General features: G+C 44.2%; 1 protein-coding gene across 3 annotated transcripts in view; it reads right to left on the bottom strand.

Annotated features, from left to right (window-relative positions):
- GPR155 (G protein-coupled receptor 155) overlaps positions 1 to 25,718 on the bottom strand; it is a 52,391-nt gene extending 26,673 nt beyond the window's left edge. For 2 of the 3 annotated variants that reach the window (XM_083154768.1, XM_083154770.1), the window contains exons 1-5: positions 25,470 to 25,717; positions 9,173 to 9,683; positions 6,881 to 7,280; positions 3,226 to 3,391; positions 253 to 408 (exon numbers count right to left, since the gene is read on the bottom strand). In XM_083154768.1, the coding sequence (XP_083010894.1) occupies positions 253 to 408; positions 3,226 to 3,391; positions 6,881 to 7,280; positions 9,173 to 9,623 (1,173 nt within the window). In that variant the 5' untranslated portion in view covers positions 9,624 to 9,683; positions 25,470 to 25,717. Of the gene's footprint in view, positions 1 to 252; positions 409 to 3,225; positions 3,392 to 6,880; positions 7,281 to 9,172; positions 9,684 to 25,132; positions 25,205 to 25,469 lie in introns of all 3 variants that reach the window. The other variant, XM_083154769.1, reaches the window with a different exon arrangement.
- Between the last annotated feature and the right edge of the window lie 479 nt (positions 25,719 to 26,197).

The raw sequence follows: 26,197 nt of genomic DNA, 5'->3' as shown, positions 1-26,197 counted from the left end.
GATCACTCCAGGGCATCACGCTGCCGCATTCAGAGCTACAGTAAACAGCTGCTCTCTCCATTGACAGCTGACATCACCTGCAGAACACTATAGCGTGGGAGAGCAGTGTGGTCAATGGGCTAGCTTACTTATGACCCATGCAGAGTACAGGGCCAGCGAGCTTGCTATTTAAGAACCCCTGCATTAAACAAAAGACTATACATTTTACCTAGCCAGTATTTGTAATAAGCATTATCATTTTCATAAACTCACCAAGGCCACCAGACTCACAATACTGATATCGAAGCTGACGTTCTGCAGAGCCGACATCAGGGGCTTTGGGTCCATCATGGGGATAGTCAGCAGCCAGGCTGAGACGTACATGATCGGAGCAGATACAAAGGTGCTGATCACCATACCTGAAGTGATCTGCGCGAAAAAAAAAAAATAAATTAATGAAAAAGTTGAAAGTCAACACTACAACAAGACGGACAACATAAAAGTCCTGCAGAATTGGATTTTTTGCAACTTTTTTTTTTGCAACGTGATAATTATTTTCTTCTCACTCAGCACATTACACGTACCGAACTCACAAAGATTTTTGCGAGATCCCGTGTATAAAGGTTTCTTTATAAGATCTCCCAATGTGTATGGTATAGAGATTTGAAGGGTGGGAACTGCGTACCGTACTCACTCGAATAATAAACTTTATACGTTTATAACGGTTTCTTTTGGTCCCATCACATCAAATTTACACTTGTGCTTGTGGATATGGATCGTGTGAGAAAGCCAATCAGGTGTTAGAAAGCACATCAAGGTATCTTTTTTTATGGGGATAATCATCAATTTTGCTCCGAGGTTTCTCTCATGACATTTTGCATTGTTTTTTAGAGAAATAAAGTGAAGACCGTTTTTAGGGTCACACAAAATATTTAATTGAATGCAGTGAATTTTTAAAAACAACAGGAAAGTTTTAAAAACAAGTAAAGTACCTGGGTGGTGGCTGGGAGTGCGAAATGCCACAACCCAGGTTGAAATAAGAACAGTTACTCCTCTGCCAACGCGTTTCTACAGCAAGCTGCTGTCTTTATCAAGGCTACAGAGTGACTGGTCCTGTAGCTGGCTTTATACCTTCATAGGTAAGTATTTCCGGGTCATAGGGGTCAACTTCCTGATTGGCAATATACTCCGTTTTTGTATATAATCCGGCGTTATCTTATAGCATTTGTATAGTCCGGATAGGTAAGCGCTATCTATAGATGTGCATCTGGGGCTCTAATAATATGTAAATAATCTCTAAATGTATTTAGAGATATTTCCGTGCGTCCACTTCCTGTATGTGGAACGCACGGAAGTGACGTCAGATGACGCGATGCCCGGAAGCTGGGTTCCATTCTCACTCTCTGTGGAACTCACAGGAAGTTAGAGATTTTGAAGCGCATCGTCTAGTGTTGGTGAATTGTTGTGGGGCTTATCTTAAAGTGGCAGTGCCAGTTTTTAATATCATGGAGTTATGAACTTTCTGCTATAAAATAGGTATTCCTAAATAAAAGAAGATTTTGACCCCTATGTCACCGTGAATTTATATTGGACTGTCTTAAATTTGTTTAAAAACCATTTTAATTCAAAATCGTGGTTAAGACCATTTGGAGTTAGAGAATTGGAGGTTGTATATCCATCTCATTTCTGTTTTTGCTAATAATGTATCTCTGTTCCTATGTCTCCAATTGGTTTTTATCCACTCTACTCCCCAAAATCCCGTGAGGGCATCACAAGAACTATTGTGTGTCGTTTTGAAGTGTAGGGATAATGGGTGGTCTGCAAATCCTTTTTTAATATTTCTGGTATGCTCTCCAAGTCTCACTTTCAGGTTCCTCGTGGTCTTACCCACATAAAGTTTGTTTCAGGAACAACGGAGAACATAGATTACATAGCTGGAGTTGCAGGTTATGAATTGTTTGAATTTGATTTTATTTCCATTTAATGTGATATCTGTAAATTTATTGCAGGTTGAGGGGCATGCCCTGCACATCAAGCAGTCTCCGCACCTATAAAATCCTTTATTGCGGATAGTGCCCCCTAATGGTTTCTCTATGTATGCACTTGACACCAATTTATCCTTGATATTGGGCGCACGCCTGTAAATAAATTTGGGTCTGTCTGGGATTAGATCGACTAAAACAGGGTCTTTTAGCAAAAGATCCCAGTTACGTTTGAATACTCCCTCTATTGATTTGTGATAACTGGAATATCGAGTGTTAAAAGTTACTTGATATGGTTTTGTCGACATATCATGTCGTTCCTTTTTTTCCAGTAATCTGTTTCTGGGTATTTCTCTAGTGTCGTTTAGAGCTTTGTCTAAGGTTTTTGATGGATAACCTTTATTGATAAATTTGGATGTCATTAGTGCTGCACTGGTGTTGAAATTGGTCTCATTTGAGCAATTTCTTTTTAGCCGAATATATTGGCCTTTGGGGACATTGCTTAACCAGCTGTTCAGATGGTTGCTTTTTGGGTCGATGTAAGTATTGGAATCAGATGGTTTATTGTATGTAGTAGTCTCAATTTTGCAGTTTTCAATGTATATTTTTAAGTCCAGAAAATTTACTTCTGTTTTGCTGATGTTGAATGTTAGATGAATGTTTAGATCATTGTTATTGAGGTAGTTGCAAAAGTCCTGTAATACCTCCACTTCCCCTTGCCATACGAACAGTATATCGTTGATATACCTCCACCAACGGACCAGGTTTGCACCCCAGCTATGCCCCTGCCAAACATGGTCATCCTCCCACCTGGCCATGAATGTATTGGCATAGCTGGGTGCAAACCTGGTCCCCATTGCTGTACCGACTTCTTGCATGTAAAAAGTGTCATCAAATTTGAAATAATTATTTTTTAAAATAAAAGTAATTCATTCTATAGATTGTAAGCTCCACTGGGGCAGGGACTGATGTGAATGTTCAATTATACTCTGTAAAGCACTGCGGAATATATATGCACTATATAAGAAACCGTTAATAAATTATAAAATAAATAATTATTGCAATTGCTCTAACATATGCGATAATTATGGCAAAGGACAGCTCTTGCGTTAAGAGGGGTTTTTACCGCATTTTTAGTTTAGATAACTGCAGAACAATTGCGGCACAGGGAAAATTACCACCAGTATAATATATACCTGTCCCAGCAATAATTTCCAGGCAATCAGAATGAAAATCAAAACAAGGTTACATTTGGAACACGTACAATCTCCACTTCCATGTTGAACTGGTTTGCGAAAAGAGCGACTCCGGGTGCCACGGGGAAGACACCGTACAGAAATGCATAGTTCGATAAGCTGGTGTGGTTGACCGTAGAGTCACTCCTGTCCAGCAGTTCCACCATCTCCCTGCAGATAAGCGGTAGTACCAGCCTGCAACAAGAAGCAGTTGGAGATAGTCATGAGACAATATGAGGCAGGGAGGAAAAAGGAGCCAGTTGTCCAATGCAACCAGAGCAGCTGATTGGTAGCCATGGGTTTAAAGCCCATCTGTCACCTAAATACTGCAGACATGCACTTTATGAGCTGAACAAGTCTACACAAGTACTCCGTGCATATCACTGTGCTAGGAACGCGACACCAGCATAATACAGTAAATAGTTCAGCCCAGACAATTGCTGCCTTCTGTGTGTGTTTCCAAAATGTGCCTAAAAGTGGCACAGGGTTTGGGCATACATATGGAAAAAGCGGATTAAAACAAACTTCCGAAGAATGGATCACAGCATAATTCTTCAGTAAATAATCAAAAAAAGCTACGGATGTCATCAAATACCGAGGTAAAAAGTTCCCCACCTTGACAGATCTGATATAATTTGCAGTGTCCTTCACCAGGTCTGCTGCATAATAAGTCAGGCATTTGAATGGTGATGGCAGAACATTTATGTAGTTGTGACTAGTAGTATTAGCAGTAGGTTGTATTTTTTTTGGGGGGGGTTATTAAGTCCAGGACCTGGAAGATTGCTTCACTACTCTCCTGTATGGTCCAGGAGGCTCCTGCAAATCAGTTGGTGTTGCCAGTCCCCCAGAAGAGCGAGAAAATCCCCTACAGGCTACCATCACATACCAAAAAAAAACCTTCGCAGTGTCGAGCTGGCTGGTGCAACCCAAAGGCAGACAAGAAAGTTACTACAGAACCACCACCCATCCATCATTACTTATCCATTGTGTGAATGCTACATTGCTTCTAAGTTATAAATGAGGATAGGTACAGTGGCAAACGCAGTACTTTTAGAGGTGGGTTTCCAAATGTAATCCAAACTCTCCCTCTGCAGCGCATTGGAGTAAGTACGGGAGTCTGGGGGAGTGGCAACAGTCCCGAAAAGTGGTCTTTTTATATACTGGATACTGTATGTAATACAGTATTAATATTTAACAGTACATGTGGTCTATAGTATAGGCGGTTTCAATATACTATACTAAAATACACAAACATAACAGGACCAGTACTGCACTTTCTAAGCTCACACCACGTCATGTTAAGGCTCCTGTCTCTTCTTCCTGGCAGCTGCTCTCTGGTCCATTGCGATGTTTGAAGGCTCAGATCCACACATACAGTAAATGTGGTAGAAGCTGGTACACTGGGCATGTGCAGCAGCTCCCCTCTGTCCCTTACACTGCATGATGTGGTGGCAGCTCTATTGATCACATTATATACCAGTGGCACTTGCCAAGAGGAGGGGGGTTTTCGGGCAACAAGAACCCCCGCCCCCCCCCCCCCCCCCCTGCATTTGCCTATGGGCCAAATGGTTCTTATCTGCCGTCAAATTCTATGTAAATTCTATGACCTGCAAAACATGCACTGTTGGTAGCTCTCGAGCACTAGGGTTGGCTACCCCAGGTTTAAGGTCAAGATTGTAAAGTACTTCAATGGTCCTTGAAAGCCCTCACCTACAAACCATGTAACATTCCCTTCCACTGTGCCTTCTATAAGTAGGTACCCCTGCTGACAATGACAGAAAGCTTCATAACATGAATATAGAATTTACTAGAGTTTGTTACAAAGTCTCATCGCAATACTAGAGCACTACAGCAAGGCAATAATATAGGCCAGGGGTTGCAACAAGCTAAACAAGAAAAAACAGGAACAACATGTACAAAAAGAACAGACTATAGAAGAAAATCTGCAGAACAGGACAAAAGCAAAAAGTCTACAAACTATTTTTGTGTGTGCGTGAGAAGCAGGCATTGAAATATCCAAATAAAAATACCGCAGAAACGCAGAGTAAGGAGCATGTACAAACCGCCAGAACAATAGGCCTGCCATGCTTATCTGCCTGCACAGGGGCACCTAGCTGTCCGCCAAGCACGTGGAAATTTAATGGCCTTTAGGAACACTATAAAAGCAATATAAACATACAGTAGCTTTATAGGTCGGCAGGTTCTCTAAAACAATTATTGTCCCATAAACAATAAAAACATATCAAACGGATCACCATCTTTAGTATTTAAAAAATAATTAGACTGAAGTGTCATTAACCTATAATCCTATAGATTGTAAGCTTGCAACGGAATCTGCTGCGCTATATAAGAAACTGTAAATAAATAATAAATAAATTAACCCAAGTTTGCCTACAAATGCGGCTTCCCAGAAGAGGTTCAGTTGGAATGTGCAAAATGCCTCAGATCAAAAAGGTAACAGGGGACCAGATTGGAATTTATAAACCAATCCTTCGGCAGAAACACCAATTCATGGAGCCTTCTCACCTTTCTTGGTCCTGGCATTCTTTCACCAAAATACCTCTTTAATCGGGAATGATATTTAGGAATAATCACCTGTATAACAGGCAATTGCTGCTGTGACCTCTTTAAGTGAGATTAGTGCAGTTTATTAATCCGTCAGAAGGGACAAGGAAACTAAGCATGTATATAACGTACATAAATGTATTTAGCATGTAGGCACCACTAAAAGTGAAACAAGTACCGTTTCACTTTAACACAAGATAAACACTTCTTGAAGTGAGAAACTAGATAACTGAGATAGCGCTTTAAGGGCGGGATTCTGTAACATCCACGGCCGCACATCGCTGGCTACCGCAGACCTTTGCGATCTGGCCGGCGATGTGCAGCGGGTCCTGGCGGCTCCTCCCTCCCTCCCTTACCCGGACGGGTGATGCTGCTGCGGGGCGGGCTCTCTTCCTCCTCTCTGCACTCGGAAGAGAATTTACAGCGCAGGGAGGAGGAGGTCACTGGTCCGGGCAGCACAGCACTGTGAGACACAGGTGAGGGGGGGGGGGGGGGGTCAGTGGGGGGCGGCGTTAAGAAGCCCATGGGAATACCCCCCGCAGTGAAAAACCTGCGGAGCGGGTTTTCCTGTGTATCAAAATGTGGTAAAAACCTGATAACGGGGGTTTTTAACCACATTTTTAGTTTAGAGAATCCCGGCCCATGTGAGACTAAAAGGGTGCACACACAGGACTCAGTCCTGGCAATTTGAGCTGAACCCTGTGTGTAACCAAGATGTAGTTAGCCGCCAGAGATTAGACAGCTAACTACATCCTGCCTTCCCCAGCCGTGGCCAAATACACAGAGCCTGCACGGTTTATTTAGCCGGGCGATAGCGGTGCTGCGGAGATGCGCATCACTATAGCCTGCTGTGTACACAGGGGGCGATTTTGATGATGTAGTCAAAATTGACTGGAAGAATTGCCCCGTGTGTACACGGCTTAAACGTTACAGGATCAAGATAGTCAATTCAGCACATTCCTTCCCAGTTACTCAATATCTGCAGACGTTATCTCGAACACGATTCCACACGGCTGATTACCTTGGCCCACAGTTGGAACACTTTACAATACAGTAATAATAATAAAACCAGCTGCCACATTTCCTTTGTCAAACAGAAGTCCCATAAATCATACTCACAGCTTTGCAGTGATAAGTAACAGCAGCGCCACAAAAGAAAACTTCTCGAGTTTCCTGGTCTGTCCAACCATGGTAAGACCCAGATAAAATAAAGCCGAGCCAGAGAAGGAACTGGCGAGACCATCCAGAAAATTCTCCAAGTAGATGGGAATCTTCTGGCCAAGTGCAAAATTAAAGGCGATGCCAATGAATACCATGAATACAATGGGGTTTTGGAAGACACGAAGGAGCGCAAATCCCAGGATCTTGAATTTGCCCTGTGACGTGTTCGGGTTGTCTCTCCATTTTTGGATCTCGCAGAAAACGAAACCTAAGGGGTTCAACATCATGAGAGACACAGGTGCCACCAAGTATATGTATTGGAGGTATTTCGGATATGTGCTCTGGTACAAGGCATCAACTAGAAGAAAACACAGGTAGGCACATTAGTCACAGACTGTAGGAACCCAAGATAAAAAAAAAGGACATTCTACTATCAAATGCGTTATTAATGTTGTCATTCTATAAATGGCCATATTCCTGTCTATGGGTACGAAGAAGATCACATTTCTGACGTTATATGGTTAATAAATACTTACTAAACTAAAATGGATCCTAGGCCTAACAGAACAGATTCCCTCTTTCAGGATTATAGGAGCTAATGCCCCTACCACAAACACAGGCTTGCACTCAGTAGACCACAGCGTCTCATAGTAGACCTGTTGCCTGTTTCCTCAGGTAATGAGACCCTGAGCCAAGCTCTGACCAAGCCTGTTTTAAGACTGTAGGCTAAAAACATGGATCTTCTGGACGGAGCCCGACCTTCTCTCACATCCACAACCCGGGAACCCCTTATACAGCTTTTACAAAAAGTCCAAAAGCTCTCAGCAGACCAACAACAAACATCATCCTGGGGGTTTTAGGACAGAAACTTGGGACTTTCCCAGTGCTTCTATCACAGATTTGATAACTGAAATTTATTGGAAATTATGCTTCTAGTACCTCAGGTGCACAAAGCATAATCCCCAATAACCACCCCTCAAAGCCGCGATAACACCTGTGTCCAGATACTTATCCTGGACTCCATGTTATCGCATGAAAACAGGCCAATTTCATGACTGAAAAACTAGCGCACTTAACTGAATACTCCACAAACTCTTTCCCCAAAGTAAAATACAGTGAGGCGGTTTACAGAAAGGATTACTGCTCGCACTTCAGGGTCAATCCAATTGTATGTGATGAACTCACATGCGAGTTATCGCCGCAGCAGCTGCACTTTATGGTGACCCATAGGGCTCAAGGGCCAAGCAATTTTTTGCTAATTGAGGCCGATTTCTGCTCAAGAGGGGTGCAAGTTCAGGTGTCATTGTCAGGGTTTAACACTGTAGCAAAGGAGACCGGAACACTTCGCAAACAATGGGATTGACCCCTTCGTTCGTAATGTGTTTTAAACAGATTTTTAACAGTTTTTTTAAATAAGGAACTAAAATCAATGAAGACTTATTACATGAAACGGTACTTATGTAGTATCTGGGCTGCCGATTTTTTGATTGTATGCCTTAAGTTAAGGCATACAATCAGATGCGATGCGATATCGCATCGCATACGATGCGATGACCCGATTTTTCCATAGGATTTAATGTTAAAATGGACTGAGTCCATTTTAACATGGAATTCAATGGGAAAAAGGGGTCCTTTTCATACCCCTACTATCCAAGTGGGCATGGAGTTGGATATAAACCTGTGGCGAGCGTAGCGAGCCACCGAGCCCGAAGCGTGGCGAGCGAAGCGAGCCCCGCGAGGGGACGGTATTCTGTGTCCGCTCGCCACGCTTCGGGCTCGGTGGCTCGCTACGCTCGCCACAGGTTTATATCCAACTCCATGCCCACTTGGATAGTAGGGGTATGAAAAGGACCCCTTTTTCCCATTGAATTCCATGTTAAAATGGACTCAGTCCATTTTAACATTGAATCCTATGGAAAAATCGGGTCCATCGCATCGCATCGCATCGCATGCGATTTGGTCGGGTGCGATGCGATGCGATGGACCCGATTTCAAAATCGGCAGCCCAGTTACTACATAAGTACCCATGAAACATTACTGAAACCACAGACATACAAAGCAAAGCAAACTGCTCAGATAAGGAAAAAATAAAATAAAAAAATAAATGTTAGACAAAAATAGCAAATGCAAAGCACAGCACAAGCATCTACAGAAGATCGGTCCCATCTCTGACACATGTCCTCCTCTCCAACGACTCCGGAGATGAATGGTCGTTCTCGCTAAACTTAATAAAGCCACCAAATAGCTTACCTATGGGATAGCCAAGTGCAAAATCATTGCTCTGAGTTGCAAATATAGGGAAAAGGCCGGCTTTGCTGTATCTAGTTTGCGGACTTGCCACTAACAAAGTTAACACGCATACTATTAGGAACACGGAGGCTTTGGCAATCATGATGCTATACAGGAAGGACCAATTAACGTCAGACAAATCCAGGACCACCATGTTTTTGAACAGCAGCGCAGGAAGTGCAAAACGGGAAACGTAGTTGCCTAGTCCTTTGGCCTGAGTGGCAGTAATCACGTTGGCTCTCCCGGCAATATAGCCACATAGGATGATCCCAAAACATTCCAAAAGGGACGGGAAGAGCCGGTTTATGGACATGGTGGGACTCCCATTGGTGGAGTTGGTTTGCTCGCCCAGTGCGTCAGTCATATTGACAGAAGACATGTTCTTCCACATCAGCTCCGAGATGGTACCCATCTTTTCTCTTTTTTCGTATCCTCAGTTGTGTCAGTTTCCAAAATGCAGATTCATGATGACCTGACAAATAGAAAAGAAAAAGTTGAGAAGTGTCCGAGCAACAACTTGTTGCTGATGAGATTCCCAAACACCTAAAAGCAAGAAGTTGTATTTTTTCACTTCGTAAATTTTAATTTCAACCATTTAAATTGTTATTAATGCTAGATAAAAAACACACAAAATATTTGTTGAAATAAGGTCTTTAAAAAAAAAAGTACTTAAAAATGCTTCGAACTATACACTACAGATAATTTCAGTATTCTCCAGTTTCACAAAGAAAACAAAAATGTACTTGGTTTACAGCTAACTCATTTTTCTATTACCAATCTGATACAATGTACCAATCTCCAACATTGTATTCCTTATAGTGCAGTAATAACGTTAATCGGGCAAGCAGACTAGCCAGCAGGGCCAGATTAAGGGGGAAAGGGGGGGGGGGGCGCTCAGGGGTGTCAGTAACCCGGGCCCCCCTCTAGCTAGGGCCCCCTGTCACATTGGCAGCTTCATCTATCTGCCAACGTGACAATGATTAATGAAGTATCGGGAGCCAAGGTACACTGAATGCACAAGTGTTCAGTGCGTTACTGGGAGTTGACCAAGTTCCATGGGACTTTGCACAAGAGGTCAGAGCCTGAGAGGCTAGTGCTGAGCTCCGATTGGTGGAGCTCATCACATGCTTCTCAGGCCCATGAAGGACAGCAGCAGCCTCATCATGGGAGGGTTTTTAATCAGACGCAGCGCTGAGCCTGTGAAATCTCCTACAGAGTAAGGCACAGAGAAAAAAAACACAGGCTTTTCAGGTGGATAGAGATATATATATATGGTACTTGTTTCCTAGCACGGCCACAATCGCGGGCATCGGGTGTAATTTTTAGTGGTCTGCGACGCGACCGACGCGATGCCCCCGATTTTCCCATTGAAATGCTGCTCGGTCGCGTCGTATGCGGCTAAAAAAGGCTTAAATAGTCCAGACGCGATGCCCCCGATTTCCCATAGGAAACAATGTTAAATGCCTCAATTTACCCGCGATGCCCCCGATTTCCCATAGGAAACAATGTTAAATGCCTCAATTTCACCAAATCATCATAGGAAACAATGGTAAATGGGCCAGAAACCCCCAAAAACACCCCTGAACAGTGAAATGTCCCCCCAAAAGTAGTTTACGCCACCCCACGATCAACGCAAACCCGAAGCGTGGCGAGCCCGCGAGGGGCGGCGGTACGCGTCCTCCGACCTTTTCATACCCCCACTATCCACGTCGGCGTGGAGTTGAGAATAGAATAGTGTGGCGAGCGCAGTGAGCCCCGCGAGGGGACGCGGATACCTTCACAGGTAAACGCGTCCCTTCACGGGCTTCACAGGTATCCGCGTCCGCTTGCTGCGCTCGCCACACTATTCTATTCTCAACTCCACGCCGACGTGTATAGTGGTGGTATGAAAAGGTCGGAGGACGCGTACCGCCGGCGCTCGCCACGCTTCGGGTTCACGTTGATCGTGGGGTGGCGTAAACTACTTTTGGGGGGACATTTCACTGTTCAGGGGTGTTTTTGGGGGTTTCTGGCCCATTTACCATTGTTCCCTATGAGGATTTGGGTAAATTGAGCCTTTTAACATTGTTTCCTATGGGAAATCGGGGGCATCACGTCGGTACCATCGTACCCGATTTTTTAGTGCATGCGATGGCCCCCGATTTTTCCTCACGATGCCCACGATCATGATCGAAAAAAAAAAAAAAAACTCACGGCACTCCAGGGAAACTTTTCAAAACAATTTCCCATTGACAAAGGAGCGTCAGTGCTCCGAAACGTTGGTGTGTTTTTCCTTTGATTACATTGTTTTGAAAAGTTTCCCTGGAGTGCCGTGAGTTTTTTCAGTGACGCGCAAGGGAGAGTACCAGGCCGCCATTATATATATACAGCAACTCCTACAGCTGTGTGGTTTATGCTGCGCCTTATCTTGGAATGTTGGAATTGTTGATAGTCTCCTGATGACGGTCCTTTATTGGACGGAAACGTTGAGTATATTACCATTTATTCTTTGATGCGTCTGAAGTACAAAATACACAGCTGATTTTAATTGCATTTATAAAACTGGAGAGTGCGTCCTTTTTGTTCTTTATACATGGACTCTCACAAGTTCTGGATGTCACACTAGCAGTTATTCGTTGGATGGAGTGCGGTCTTTTTTTGCTATTATATATGCCTATACTCTGTTTTGACAGGTTAATATTCGGTACTTGTGGAGTATCACGGCTCCCACGACCTTGATCGTATGCTAAAAAAATTGCATCGCATACGATCAAATCGCATGTGATGCGATCGCACCTGATTTTGCACTGAAATGCATCAAAATGCATTGAAATGTGTAGTAAACGTGTGAAATGCCCCCAAATGCCATTTTTCATAGTGTACCACCCCCACTATCAACGTCAACCCGAAGCGTGGCGAGGGGCGGTGGTACGCGTCCTACGACCTTTTCATACCCCCACTATCCACGTCGGCGTGGAGTTGAGAATAGAAAGTGTGGCGAGTGCAGCGAGCCCGAAGCGTGGCGAGCGTAGCGAGCCCCGCGAGGGGATGCGGATACCGTCACAGCTATACGCGTCCCCTCGCGGGCTTCACAGGTATCCGCTGCGCTCGCCACGCTTCTGGCTCGGTGGCTCGCTGCGCTCGCCACACTTTCTATTCTCAACTCCACGTGGACGTGGATAGTGGGGGTATGAAAAGGTCGTAGGACGCGTACCGCTGCGCTCGCCACGCTTCGGGTTGGCGTTGATATTGGGGGTGGTACACAGTGAAAAATGACATTTGGGGGCCAATTAACATGTTTCATACTAATTTGAATGCATTTGGATGCATTTAAGATTAAAAACGTATGCCATCGCATCGTATGGCATCCGATGCGATCGCATACGATTTTTGACCAAAAATGCTCAAAAATCAGTAAAAATCGCATTGTATACCATCGTATGCCACTACATATGGCATACGATGCCATACGATGGGAGCCGTGATACTCCACAAGTACCTAATATTCTCCCGTGCACTTTGTGGTCAGTAATAACAAATGGGAGGGGACCCTCCTGTCTAAAGTGACCCGGGCCCCCCGAAGGCTTAATCCAGCCCTGCTAGCCAGTGTACCTTAATATAGATACATTCTAACCATTTCAATTATTAACTTTGAGTGGTATGCCCGGAGATTTTCCGGGCTCAGCTGTCCTGCCGCAGCGGGCTGTCCCGGAAAATCTCCGGGCATACCACTAATATACAATAGGTGCATGCCAGTGGTGTCCAGGGGTGCACCACTGGTGCAGCACCTCTAGAGCCCACCCCCCATCACAAACCTCCAGTCCCCCCATCCCCTTTGCTCCGGCGATCGGTACGCCGGAGCTCCCCTGACCCGCCCGCCGTCACTCATTTTACAGTGACGTCGGCGGCAGGCTCGGGTATGGTCGGCGCGGGGGGGCTCGGGAGCGCTCAGGCACCAGAGTCCTCCCGAGCCACCCGAACATCCCCCAGCCTGCCGCCGACGTCACTGCTGAATGTGACAGGCGGCCGGCTAAGGCAGCGGCGGCAGGGAAGCTCCGGCGTACTAACGCCGAAGCAGAGGTGAGGGAGGGGGGTTTCCAAATTCCTGTGGTGGGTTTTGCTGGGGCAGGACAAACCTGCCCTGGTAGGTTTATCCTGCCCAAGCAAAACCCAACACTCAATGGGTTAATGGGCGGGGACATCCCGTCCATACAAACTGTTTGCAGTTCTCTGGCTAATTGTGTCTTCTCGGTTGCAGCTAATCAGTTTTAACTAATATAATTAAACTAAATCTCCATTTAAAAAAATATAGTATGCTTTTAGGCATTTTGGTGCATAATTAAGTTTAGCCACGACATGTCCCATGTGAGATGTAACTGGTCCGGCAAGAGTTGGCTGAATCTATATAATTACTAACAGGAACAAGCTGCTTAAGGGCCCTACATACGCAGAGATGTGTGCCAGAGATACATAACGGGAGATTCAGCACAAGAGATTTCACTAATTGGCTCATTTCAGACAATGAGCCACATACAGAGAGATTTGTGTCAGAGATTCAAATTGGGAGATTCAGCACGGGAGATCTCAAATCTGTCACGACTGGACATTGTGCAGCTGGCTACTCTGGATGTGCCTGCCCAGACTGCGCTATATATATATATATATATATATATATATATATATATATATATATATATATATATATATATATATATATATATATATATATATATATATATATATATATATATATATATATATATATATATATATATATATATATATATATATATATATATATATATATATATATATATATATATATATATATATATATATATATATATATATATATACACACACACACAGTATATATATATATATATATATATATATATATATATATATATATATATATATATACATACATACATATACATAGTGTATATATATATATATATATATATATATATATATACATATACATATATATACATATACATATATATATATATATATATATATATATATACATACATACATATACATAGTGTATATATATATATATATATATATATATATATATACATATATACATATACATACATATACATATACATATATATATATATATATACACACAGTATATATATATATGCATTCACAGTTTAATAGTTTTAGTCCCCCATATAAAAAGTTTAATCGTTGGTGGTATAGTGTGGCATCCCCCTCTCCCCTCAACCGTTGGTGGCACAGTGTAAAAAAAAAAAAAAAGAATATACTTACCAACTCCGTTGTCTTCCAGCGTCGCGTCCTCTCACTGCAGCTTCCATCTGACTGCAGAGGGCGGGCGCGGCACCCGGCAGGTCCAGGAAGCGTCTCTGCTGGGCTCCGGCGGCGAGGCTTCCAGGCGGCGGGGCTTCCAGGCGGCGGCAGCGGCGGGGCTTCCAGGCGGCGGCGGCGGCGGGGCTTCCAGGCGGCGGCGGCGGCGGGGCTTCCAGGCGGCGGCGGGGCTTCCAGGCGGCGGCGGCGGGGCTTCCAGGTCGGTGGCAGCGGGGCTTGACAGTCACAGTCACCGGCATGACAGTCGCTCAGATGGCCCTGCTCATCCCCGCGCCACACATGCGGGAGATGAGCAGGAGCTTCTGAGCGACTGTTATGAATTGACTGACCGGGCCATTCTGAATCTTGTGCAGATTCAGAACGGCGGGGGCGCGCATGTAAATCGCTGTGTGGGCTATATACACAGCGATTTACATGCATTTTCAGGCATTTTCTGAGCGATTTAGTAAAATCGCTCAGAAAGTGCCTGAAAATTGTGCTGTGTGTGGGGGCCATTACAGACAGTGGTTCTGGAGTGTAAGTGCATCTGTATATCAGGATGAAGATCTTAATACTGACAGATGCCCCAAGGAACTAATTTAATATGCAGATTCTGGCAGCAATCCACTTTACAGCAGTTTATTAAATCGCTTACTATCGGAAATGTGTTTAAGAGTTTACGATTGATATTTTTTGGCCACTGGTTATTTTGCCCAAATAATTTGAAACAAATGGAATATGTTGAAAATATTAACTAAACCCCACCCATTAATGATATCACCGGTCACCGATATATATGACCAATCTGAAAATTGGCTCAGCTGACGAATGTTCCTGACTGATAAATATGGGTCTGATATATAACATTACACATTTTGTGTTGATAATCAGCATGTCGACACAGATGTTGTGTTGCAGGTGTCTGAGCCACATGGTGTAGCAGTCACAGGGTGGGTCCAGGTGCGGTTTGATTGACAGTGAATGGCAGTTTGCAGGAGTTAATGTGGAGTGGCTATTTTATTTAAGGGGGGGGGGGGGGGCAGCAAGCAACCGCATCCACTGCCACAGATTCTGGCCTTGGCGTCTCAGTTGTGATGGACATTCTCAGTAACCATACAGCTATTCAGTAGTCAGATGGGTCAAACGATGCTGCTGTGGGTTGTGGTGAAACTGAAATCTAAATTGCAGTGTAAAAATAATGCAGCCAGTATTTACCCTGCACAGAAATAAAATAACTCCAAATCTAACTCTCTCTGTACACGTTACATCTACCCCACCTGCAGTGCACATGGTTTTGCCCATTTTCCGAACAAATTTGTAGTGAGCTCAGATCAGAATAAAGCCCTTAGTGAAGCTCTTGCTCCACCATTCCCCCTTCCGCTGTGCTGCCTGCGCTGAACGAAGCCCTGCTCCCATAGCGTAGACTCCTTCAGCTCTGGATGCGGCGGCCAATTAAAATGCAGCACCGGCTGGTGAGCCAATCAGAGCTCGCGTACCGGTAGCCGTTCTGATTGCCACATTTTAATAGGATGCCGGGGTCCAGAGTTGAAGAAGTCAGCACTCTGGGAGCAGGGTTATTGCGGCTGAATGGTATCTCCTTAGTTAGAGGATAGATTCTAAGCTTACCTAACAAGAGAAGGTTCTTGGTGCTGTGGATTCTTCAGACGGGGTAACAGATGGGCATAATGGGACCATTCTCTACCTAATGACTTTACTTCTGTGTCGCAAGCAAAACTCTGCTGCTCTAAGATCCGGTACCCATGTGACCGTGCTCTATTTACTAAGTCATCTTCAAAGAGGCATAATTCCCCCTAATGCTAAACAGAGTATATGTGCAGAGAGCAGCCGGCTGAATCCTTGTGCCCTGTGCAAGTGTTCCACACGGAGAAACTTTACGTTCAGTTCTACCCACAGTGGCGTGAGCACAAGACCATTGACATTTGTGACTATTAATATCAATTGCTAGTTAGGGTCCTGCGTCCATGTGCTTACGTTCACAAAAATAGCTCCTTGGAACTGAGGGGTAGATGTATGAAGCAGTGCTAAGGGGGGAGTGATAAAGTGCCTGGTTCTTTATGACCGGCCTATCGGCTCCTGACTGTTCCGTTACAAGCTGGGTTTAAAAAATGGACAGTTAGGAGCTGATTGGCCGGTGATAAAGTACCAGGCACGTTATCACTTCTCCTCCCTTATCACTGCATCATACATCTACCCCTGAAACCCGCCATGTGGCTCGGTCTCTCTACAGCCGTGACTGTTAGAACACAGCACAGGGTACCTGGAAGCTCCTGATAACATGTCCCACTCACTTTCCTTATTATCGCCTGACTCACACCGTTATCTGCAGAATTCAATAAGAACATCAATAAAACTACGCAATTACATGGTCACATGTGGGCGAGTCTGATTAGTTCCTCCAGATTCTATTATAGAAAACAGAATACATTAGAACATCTTTGCCATAATAAATGTCACCCCCTAAGCGATTTTACATTTAGCAATAATCAGAGCTGATGGGGCTGATTCGGAGTCATGTGCTGCTGCGGCTGCTTTAGAGTCTTTTAAAATCTATGACTTGGTGCAAATGCTGGTGTCAGCCCTCTCCCTGGTGTACAAGCATGCAGAATGTACAAGTACAGGGGATGGATTATATGTCTCTCCAGTAGCGCATGCAGGGGGGGTTTCTGAGTACCCAGAACCCCCCCAAGGAATCTAAAATCTGAAAGCTGGGGGTCCCCTCTTTCCACGGATACAAGAATTTAAAAAAATTCAAAGCAGTGGTCCTCATCCAAGCCTGTTAATTGCTCTTCCCAGTCAGATATTTCAGGTTCTTTCTGACTTAGAGTTTTTCTGAGGGTATATTCCAAAAGCTAGGACTCTCCCCCTTTGAGGGACACTAGCATCTTGTCTCTACTGTACCCAGAACCAGAGATATCAGCCTTCCAGCAGCTGGTTACTGTGATTGCTCTGCCTCCTGAACTCTGATCGCCTAGTCCCCAACACCATTTGGTAGGTGGGATTCTAGTTCCGGGAACTGGAGATATCTGCAGTCAAGCTGTCCTCCCACCAGAAAATTCTGAATAATATGCTCACTCCACTATACACCCCTCCTCTGCATATTAAACATCCTCTACCACCCTGGAAGTTATGTATCAGGGCCCCTTCATTCAGCCCAATGCCCTCTTCTCCCACCCCATCTCCCACCATCTGTGCAATAAAGGGGTAATTAGTGGAAATTATTGATCCAGGCCCTACATGCTGAGCAGTTGATATAATACCCCCCTACCACAGTGTTTTTCAACCACTGTGCCTTGTCACACTAGTGTGCCTTGAGCTGGTCTCAAGTGTGTCCCCAGATCTAGCGATGCCCAAACCAGTTTACAGCCACCACCAGTTCAACTGTTTTTTACTGGTCTCTTCTTTTCATGTAAAGGGCCAATGTATTTTATTTTTGTTACCTGTGAAGACAAGTGTGTTTTTTATATTGGAGCCAATAGGTTTGTATTTTTCCTGTGGGGGGCAAGTGTGTTTTGCCCTGTGGGAATCTCATGGTGTGCCTTAGCAATTTTAAAATCTTATTTAGTGTGCCACAAGGTAATAAGGTTGAAAATCACTGCCCTACCACCTGTGGGACATCAAACCTTCCGCTCATAGCACCCCCTACCGCTGGAAGATCGGTAGGGGCCCCAATACATTGCTATGTCCAGGGGTCTACACTGCTGTTATATATATATATATATATATATATATATATATATATATATATATATATATATATACATATACACACACACACACATTTGGTCTATCTATAATACTTTAACTGACCCGGCATATACTGGGTCACCTAAGTGTCCATCTCCGTGCTTTGCTCCGCCCCTCTCTGGAAACCCCTTCTGAAAATCCTGCGTTTGCCACTGCTCTCTTTAGACACTACCATCAGATGCACCATGGAAACTTGTAAATGTCCCATTTGCTGGACCAGGGAAAAACTACCATAGAAGCTGTTGACATATTGAAATCTTTCATTAATTTATACTGCAGCCCCTCAAGGAGCGAGTCTTTGCCATTTATATACCTATTTAAGACAGAAGACAGACAACCAGCTACACATTTAGATGCCTGACAGTGTAATGATGGACTTTCAAACAGTGTTTATCTCAAATAAAATACGTCATGGCTGACCTATAAACCTATAAACTTCAGCACGAACACGTCCAAGCAGTGAATGGCTGCCAGGGATGTAAAACATTTAAAAAGGGGGGAAAGAAGAGCCCTTACAGTTTTTAGTGCCCTACAGAAGTTTTAATTTAATTCATTGGTCTGAGGCGTCGGCTGTGTGAGCTGGATACAGTAAGATCACATGACTGCAATCAGAGGGAGAACAGAGAAAGGGGGATCTCTGCTCACTAGGGGCCAGATGCACTAAGCTTCAAAAGTGATAAAATGGAGAGTGATAAACAGCCAGCCAATCAGCTCCTACCTGTCATGTCACAGACTGTGTTTGAAAAAGGATCAGGCAGGAGCTGATTGTTTGGTTGTTTATCGCTCTCTATTTTATCACTTCTGCATACCCTCCAACTGTACCGATTTACCCGGTACAGTACAGTTTTCTAACGGCCTGTACCGGTTAAATTACCCTGTACCGATTGTACCGGTTTTCTAGCCTTCAGGCTTCAGCCGCAGCGTGTCGCCTCCTTCCAGTTCCTGCACTTCTCTGTCTCAGCCGAGGAGGCCGGGGGGACTCTTGGAGTTGTAGTTTCAGACTGCCGGCTATTCCCCAGGGAGCTTGAAGGGGAGCCGCCGAACAAGACTACAACTCCCAAGGTGCACCAAGGGAGGACACGGCTTCCTCCTGCTCGGGGATAGACGGGAGAAGAACTTCACTTATGCATGCTGTTTGTCAGAGACCTGATCGATGCGCAGCGCAGCAGGAGAGGACCAGGGCAGGTAAATTATTATGTTCAACTCACACACGGTGGGTATTGAAACTATCGGAAAGACCACGCCCCTTTCCCCGAAGCCACGCCCCTCCCGGTTTGTTTGTTTTTATTTATTTTTTTTGGTACCGATTTCTGACCCTCACATGTTGGAGGGTATGCTTCTGAAGCTTAGTGCATCTGGCCCAAAGAGACACTGAAAGAACTGAGAGAAGAGAAAGAAAATTACTAGGACAAGCTGGAGTGGGTGGGGTGTCAATGGGGGAAACATAGGAGCAAATAGAGGGTGATGTGTGTCAGGAAGGCTCAGTGAAAGACAATGCATTTTTTACAATGCAATGCCTATTACACATGTCACACTCCCATTACATATTATTCCACATGCCATAATGCCCATGACACGTTATGCCACACACCGTAATGCCAATTACACATTCTGCAAAACACCGGCATGCCCATTACATATAATACCACACGCTGTAATGCTTAGTACATATTATGTCACATAAGTCCCGTTCATTGCTACGGGTAACATGCCCTTTTGCCCAGGGGTAAAATGCCCTTTTGCCTGGGGTTGCATGTAGGAAATCCGGGCTTGTCCAACAGCAAGAAGCGGTGGGGGCTCAGCGCACGGTGCCCCGGAGAGCAGAGGTGCGGCTGCCAGTAGAGGTGCGGCTGCGGGGCCGGGGGAAAGACCCCTGTTAGTGGGTAGTAGCCGCTGTCGCAGCAGCTCTGTGGGGACTCGGTGCCCGGCATCCGTCAGGATGACGCACTGCAGGGAAGGAAGGTCAGAGGTCTCAGCCTCAGGCCGCCCTGCAGTGATTGGATGGGGCAGAAGCGGCGCTGGGGACTTCTATAGGCTGCTGCAGGAGTCAGGACCAAATGTATTTTAAAAATGTGTTCTGCTGCCGCGAACACCGGGAGAGGGGGTGGGGCTCAGGGACCGAGCTGCCACTGGCCTGACAGGATGGGGGAGATGGGTGGTTGGGCCGACGACCAGATTCTGCTTCCTACCTCCTTGCAAAATATCTGGTTGTCAGGGCGCCCGGTATTTGTCGAGCCCTGTTTTATCAGGTAACATGCACTTGGCATGTGTTAAAATTCTGTATGTCAAATGAATATCTAAAACCAGTGTGTATATAGCCTGCTGGCCACACATCAGACCAACTTTCCTCCAACCATCCAACTAGTTGATTGGATGGAATAAAAATATGGTACTGGATGGTAGCAAAGGACAATCAGAAATGTGCTCACAAACCCAGGAAAATGGACAAAAAACATTCCGTTCAATTATTTAAATCAAACAGTTTAAACTACAGTACCGTGTCTGAGCGACAGTTTTTTGTCCTTTTCCAGATTCTGGGAGCAAATTTCTGAAGTAAATATTACAATTACTCCCATACAGTGCCATATTTTTATTCCATCCAAGGAACTAGTTGGATGGTTGGTCTGATGTGTGGCCAGCATAGAGTTTTCCCAATACCTGTATTTCCTATGTAGTACTCTGACACTTACACAACAGTTACATCTGGAACACAAAGGTGTTGAAATTAGGCAAACAATGAATCAACAAAGCCTGTAAATGTATTGATTCCTGGATTCCAAACAGTAATGTAATAACCCCTTACACACCTGAAATAAGGTCACAAGTGCTCTGCAACTGTGCCGGATGGTACAAAGTAGTCTTACACAACCAGTAGCAGTTGCCAACTTTTTAGAAATAAGTAATTATATTGAGGCAAATAAAGGGGACTATGAGTGTTTTGCAGCTCACGTAATGTATGTATGTATGTATGTGTATGTATATATTTTTTTGCGGGGGCATGGCCATACATCCCTGATATGACCATGTCCCACTCCAGTACACAGGCCCATGTCAGCTCTCACAAATTAATTTACTCTTTCTTGCCAACCCAGTATTTTTTAGCCATTCTAGCATCTCACAGTGGGCCGATGTACTAAGCTTGAAAAGTGATAAGATGGAGAGTGATAAACCATCAGCCAATCAGCTCCTACCTGCCATGTCACAGGCTGTCTTTGAAAAATGACAGCTAGGAGCTGATTGGTTGGTGGTTTACCATTCTCCATTTTATCAAGGCTTAGTACATCTCATCCAAGTCCCCTTAACCCTTCGCTGCATACTGTAAGCTTGCTAGCAGGGCCTTCCTACCTTTTGACTGTCTATACATACCCTGTTCGTTGTATCACAGTCTCCTTTGGTAAATTGCAACGGAATATGCTGCGCTATATAAGAAACTGTTAATAAATGAATACTGTTGCAAATTTGCTACATACCCACATACATAGATCAGTGGTCAGGGAACTCGGTCCTCATGACCCCACACAGTGCATGTTTTGCTGGTAACCCGGCAGGTGCACAGGTGTAATAATTACTCAGACACATTTTATAAGGTCCGAAGGTGGAGTTAATTACTTCACTTGTGATTCTGTGAGGAGACCTGCAAAACATGCACTGCGTGGGGTAATGAGGACCGAGTTCCCTGACCACTGACATAGGGTAATATAGGTATACCATTACATGGTGTAATAAATTTGATAGAGCATTTTTTTTTTCCCAAAATAATTTTTTTTTCTACTTGTATATTATCTGGGCGCCCGATCTTTTCATTGCATGCCACTACTTAAGGCATGCGATTTTTCATTGTAAAGACCATATTTTTAATTGTATATTCACCCTTGGGTGATTTCATACCCCCACTATCCAAATACGCATCGAGTTGATTTTATATAGTGTGGCGAGGGCAGCGAGCCACCGAGCCCGAAGCGTGGGGAGCGCAGCGAGCCACCGAGCCCCGCGAGAGGACGCGGATTACGTTACATGTATTCTGCGTCCACTCACCACGCTTCGGACTCGCCACACTATATAACATCAACTCCATGCGTAGTTGGATAGTGGGGGTATGAAATCACCCATGGGTGACTATACAATTAAAAATATGGTCTTTACAATGAAAAAATCACATTGCATTGCATGCCTTAAGTAATGCTATGCAATACAATACAATGAAAAAATCGGGCGCCCAGATATTACACAAGTACCTTTACACAAGTGTGATTTTTTTTCATCATTTCCCCTTTTCAGTTCAGTACACAAGAAACATGAAAATATAAAAAAAATTAAATTAAAAAAAAATCATGCAAAGAAGGGTTAATCACCCCATCTAAACCATTGCAAAACATCCTTTAGCGGTCCTTAACTCTACGTTTTGAACATGGTCAAAAGGCATGTGGACTCATAGATGGTCGACCACAGAAGGTCAACATGGCTTAGGTTGACAGTCAAGAGATCGACATGAGTTTTTCACTTTTTTTTACCCAAATGTCGACACTGTTAAAGTGTACCGCTGCCATCACCATGCTTCGGGCAGTATTCTATTCTCCCTCCACGCCCTAGTGGATGGCGGGGCATGAAATATCGCCTGTCGAGAAATTTCGGCTAAAAAATAAAAAAAACTGTGAAAAACTCCTGTCGACCTTGACTGTCAATTTAGCCATTGTCAACCTAATGCTTGTGTCGACATGTGTCGACCTAATGACCGTATACCATCAAACAAAGGAGTAACTTTAGCATTATGTATGGTAAGATGTTATACAATAGTCAGTATGCTGTGGTACAGGAACCTCAGTCTTTGTCTGATGTAGTTGTGTAACTAGAATCCTCCCGTGACATCTCTAAGCTTATATAAGCACACTGCCACACGGAACGTGACCAACAAATGTCAAGTTTTATAACTATTATTCTATCAGTACTCATATGGCTAGTAACAAAAGGAGATAAACTATTTCATTAAACGATTAGTGGACGGTATTGACTAGTACATCATAGATATTTATTTTCTCACATTACGTCTTTTACAAAGTAATAATAATAATAAAAAAATATTTATATAACTTGTTTGTCCAAAAAGATTCCAATTGTTTTGGTTGGCTCTCTGAAGCTGGGTACACACTGGATGACATTTTAAACAATTTTGCTGTTTCCGACAGGTCAGACTAAGTGATATTACAAATGATATCGCTCATTTTGGCTTATTTATGCGATTGTTTGAATGCTCAGCGTGTATGCTCAATACCATTAACGATGTGCGCTTCTCACAGAACAATATTGTTAAAGAGATTGTTCAGTGTGTATGCACTATATTGTTCACCTGGGAGTTCAAGAGAAATCGTAAACGATATCATCTAGTGCAGGCCTGGCCAAACTGTGGCTCTCCAGCCATTGTGAAACTAGAAGTCCCAGCATGCCTTGCCACAGTTTTGCTAATAGAGAACACTAAAACTGTTGCAATGCATGCTGAGATGTGTAGTTTCACAACAGCTGGAGAGCCACAGGTTGGCCAGGTCTGATCTAGTGTATATAAGGCTTTAGTTTGCACCACTGGTTCTTAAGGTTCATAAGAACTGGCCGATATCTCGACCGATTGAACGGTCGATATTTCAATGCACCATCGGCCAGTGTGAGCGATATATCTGTGAACGGTGTCATTCACAGATATATTGCGTTGGCTGTGCAACACAGCCGATGGCCAATAGATCTATAGATTATACTGGCCCACCGTTCTGTGTGTACAGGCGATCCACTAACCGCCTGTATACCCGCTTTTGGGAGCTGCCAGTGATTGATGGCTTAATGGGCGGGCGCATTTAAATGCACCTGCCCAGTTGTGATGTCAGTCCCGACGGATCGGGCAGTGTGTATGTAAAACACGCTTCCCGATCCATCTACAGATATATCTGCAAATCAATTGAACAGCAGATATATCTACTAGTGTGTGCCCATCTCAACATGTCATGTTTTCAAAATATCTCTGTTGAAGCAGGTGGGATAATTACTTTCCCAGCCAACTATATAAACACACACCTGTGTATGATAAAAGACATCCATTTGAAATCCCATAACTTTTGATGCCAATAGATTTTTTCCTGCACATTTCCAAAAATATTACATTTATATAACACCAGCAACCATCGCATCCAATCCCACCTACCACAGATTGCTAACAGAGATGAGAGAAATGGATAAGGAGGGGGAGTGAGATGGACGGGGATAGCAGGGTTTTGGGGTTGGAATAGAGGTAAATCGGTGGAAGGGGGAAAGTGCCCAAGGGATGAGACCCAGTGAAAGGAGAAAACAGATGCTGAGAATGGAGGCGGGTGTTGTGGGGTACAGAAATGGAAGATGTTGGGAGTCCAAAATATGGAGTCCAAAATATTAACATGTAAAGATAATTCAGGCATAGATTTGGGGATGGGAGGTGAATGGGCGCTTAGCTGCTGTTCCCCTTTATTCTCCCCCTATATTTCCCAGTCTGTCACTATATAATGCCAGCTAAATATTCTATATAATACACTGCAAATGTATTCAGTTCTATGGCAGCGTTTCCATGCGTCAGAGCTTGCAGCTGCATTGCCAGCTTGTGTAATCATAATAAGTGAAGCATGCGAGTAAAGAAAGCGGGGAGGGGACAGCAATAGGTCCCCAAACCAGCAGAGCACTGGCCAATAACAGATGTAAACCAGAAAGCATGGCAGAGAAACATAGAATGCCAGAGCATCTGTGGGACTGTGCATTAGTCCACTGAAGATTTACGGATGTGCATAGACCATGGCAAAATTTCACAGAAAGCATAACTGACACGCTGAGCTTTGCCATTAGTACCTTTTTCTCCCCATTGTCTGAGAGCTGTGTGAGGCACTGGTGCCAATTCTTCTAAAATGGGTTCAAGCAAACCTACAATGAAAAGCCCAATGAATGTTACAGTAATTATCAGATGAAATGTGTAAATGTTGGGCTGATCTGGGCTTAGAGTATAGTTCAGCTGAATTATGTATCACTGTATGGTCGTATGCATGCTGCTTGGACACAGTTTATGGTCACCAGCATGCATTGCCATGACAGACACAAGTGCACACTGTTATGATGGCCATATATGCGGCTAGACCGGCTGCCCAATGACATTGCAGTGTCTAGTAAGAATTGCATTGCATGCACCAACCTGTCTGCCCGGCAGCTCAGTCAGCCCCGGCATCACGTGGTCCTCCTGCGCCGCGATGCCGCCGGTCCCGTCCATGCACAGCTTCCCCAATGTCCTTTACAGTTGCGTAACTTCTACTGCGAAGCAATATTCCATTATACAACGGGAGAACCCATACGTGACGTCACAGCGGATCAAACGGCACAGCAGCGAATAGTAGAACAGCTCACATGCAGTCACTCGTGCCTGCGACACTCCGGCGGGGGTAGCCAATGAGAAGAGAGTAAATCAGTCACATGATCTGAAGAGACTCAGAAAGGGGAGGATCTTGCCTGGGAAAATGGACACATCTTACCAATGACAGGCTGAGGCGGGTGATTGACGTCAGTGGTAACCAATGGACGAGAGCAGAACGTAATGATTTGTTTAGCAGCTGTTTGTCAAAATGTATTGCGGATTGTTTACGTTCGTGGGCTCTGAGATGGCCCTGATAAGCGCCTCGGCGTGTTGTTGTTATGCTGTTCACATGCTACCTTTAATTACATATATGTGTCTTTTATGACGTGTGGTCACCAAAACATTATAACCATTGTAAATCAAATGCCAGCTGAGCTGGGTGATATAGGTGATATAGAGAGAAGGATTATGTACTGAACCTACAACAATTGCTGGATCAGTGACATTATCACTGTAACTCACAGGGATAAATGTACTAAGCCATGGAGAGTGATAAAGTGAAGAGAGATATA

Source organism: Crinia signifera, chromosome 7 (assembly GCF_055691185.1).
Source record: "Crinia signifera chromosome 7, ASM5569118v1, whole genome shotgun sequence".
Lineage (NCBI taxonomy): Eukaryota > Metazoa > Chordata > Amphibia > Anura > Myobatrachidae > Crinia > Crinia signifera.
This window is presented reverse-complemented; position numbering and strand designations above follow the sequence as displayed.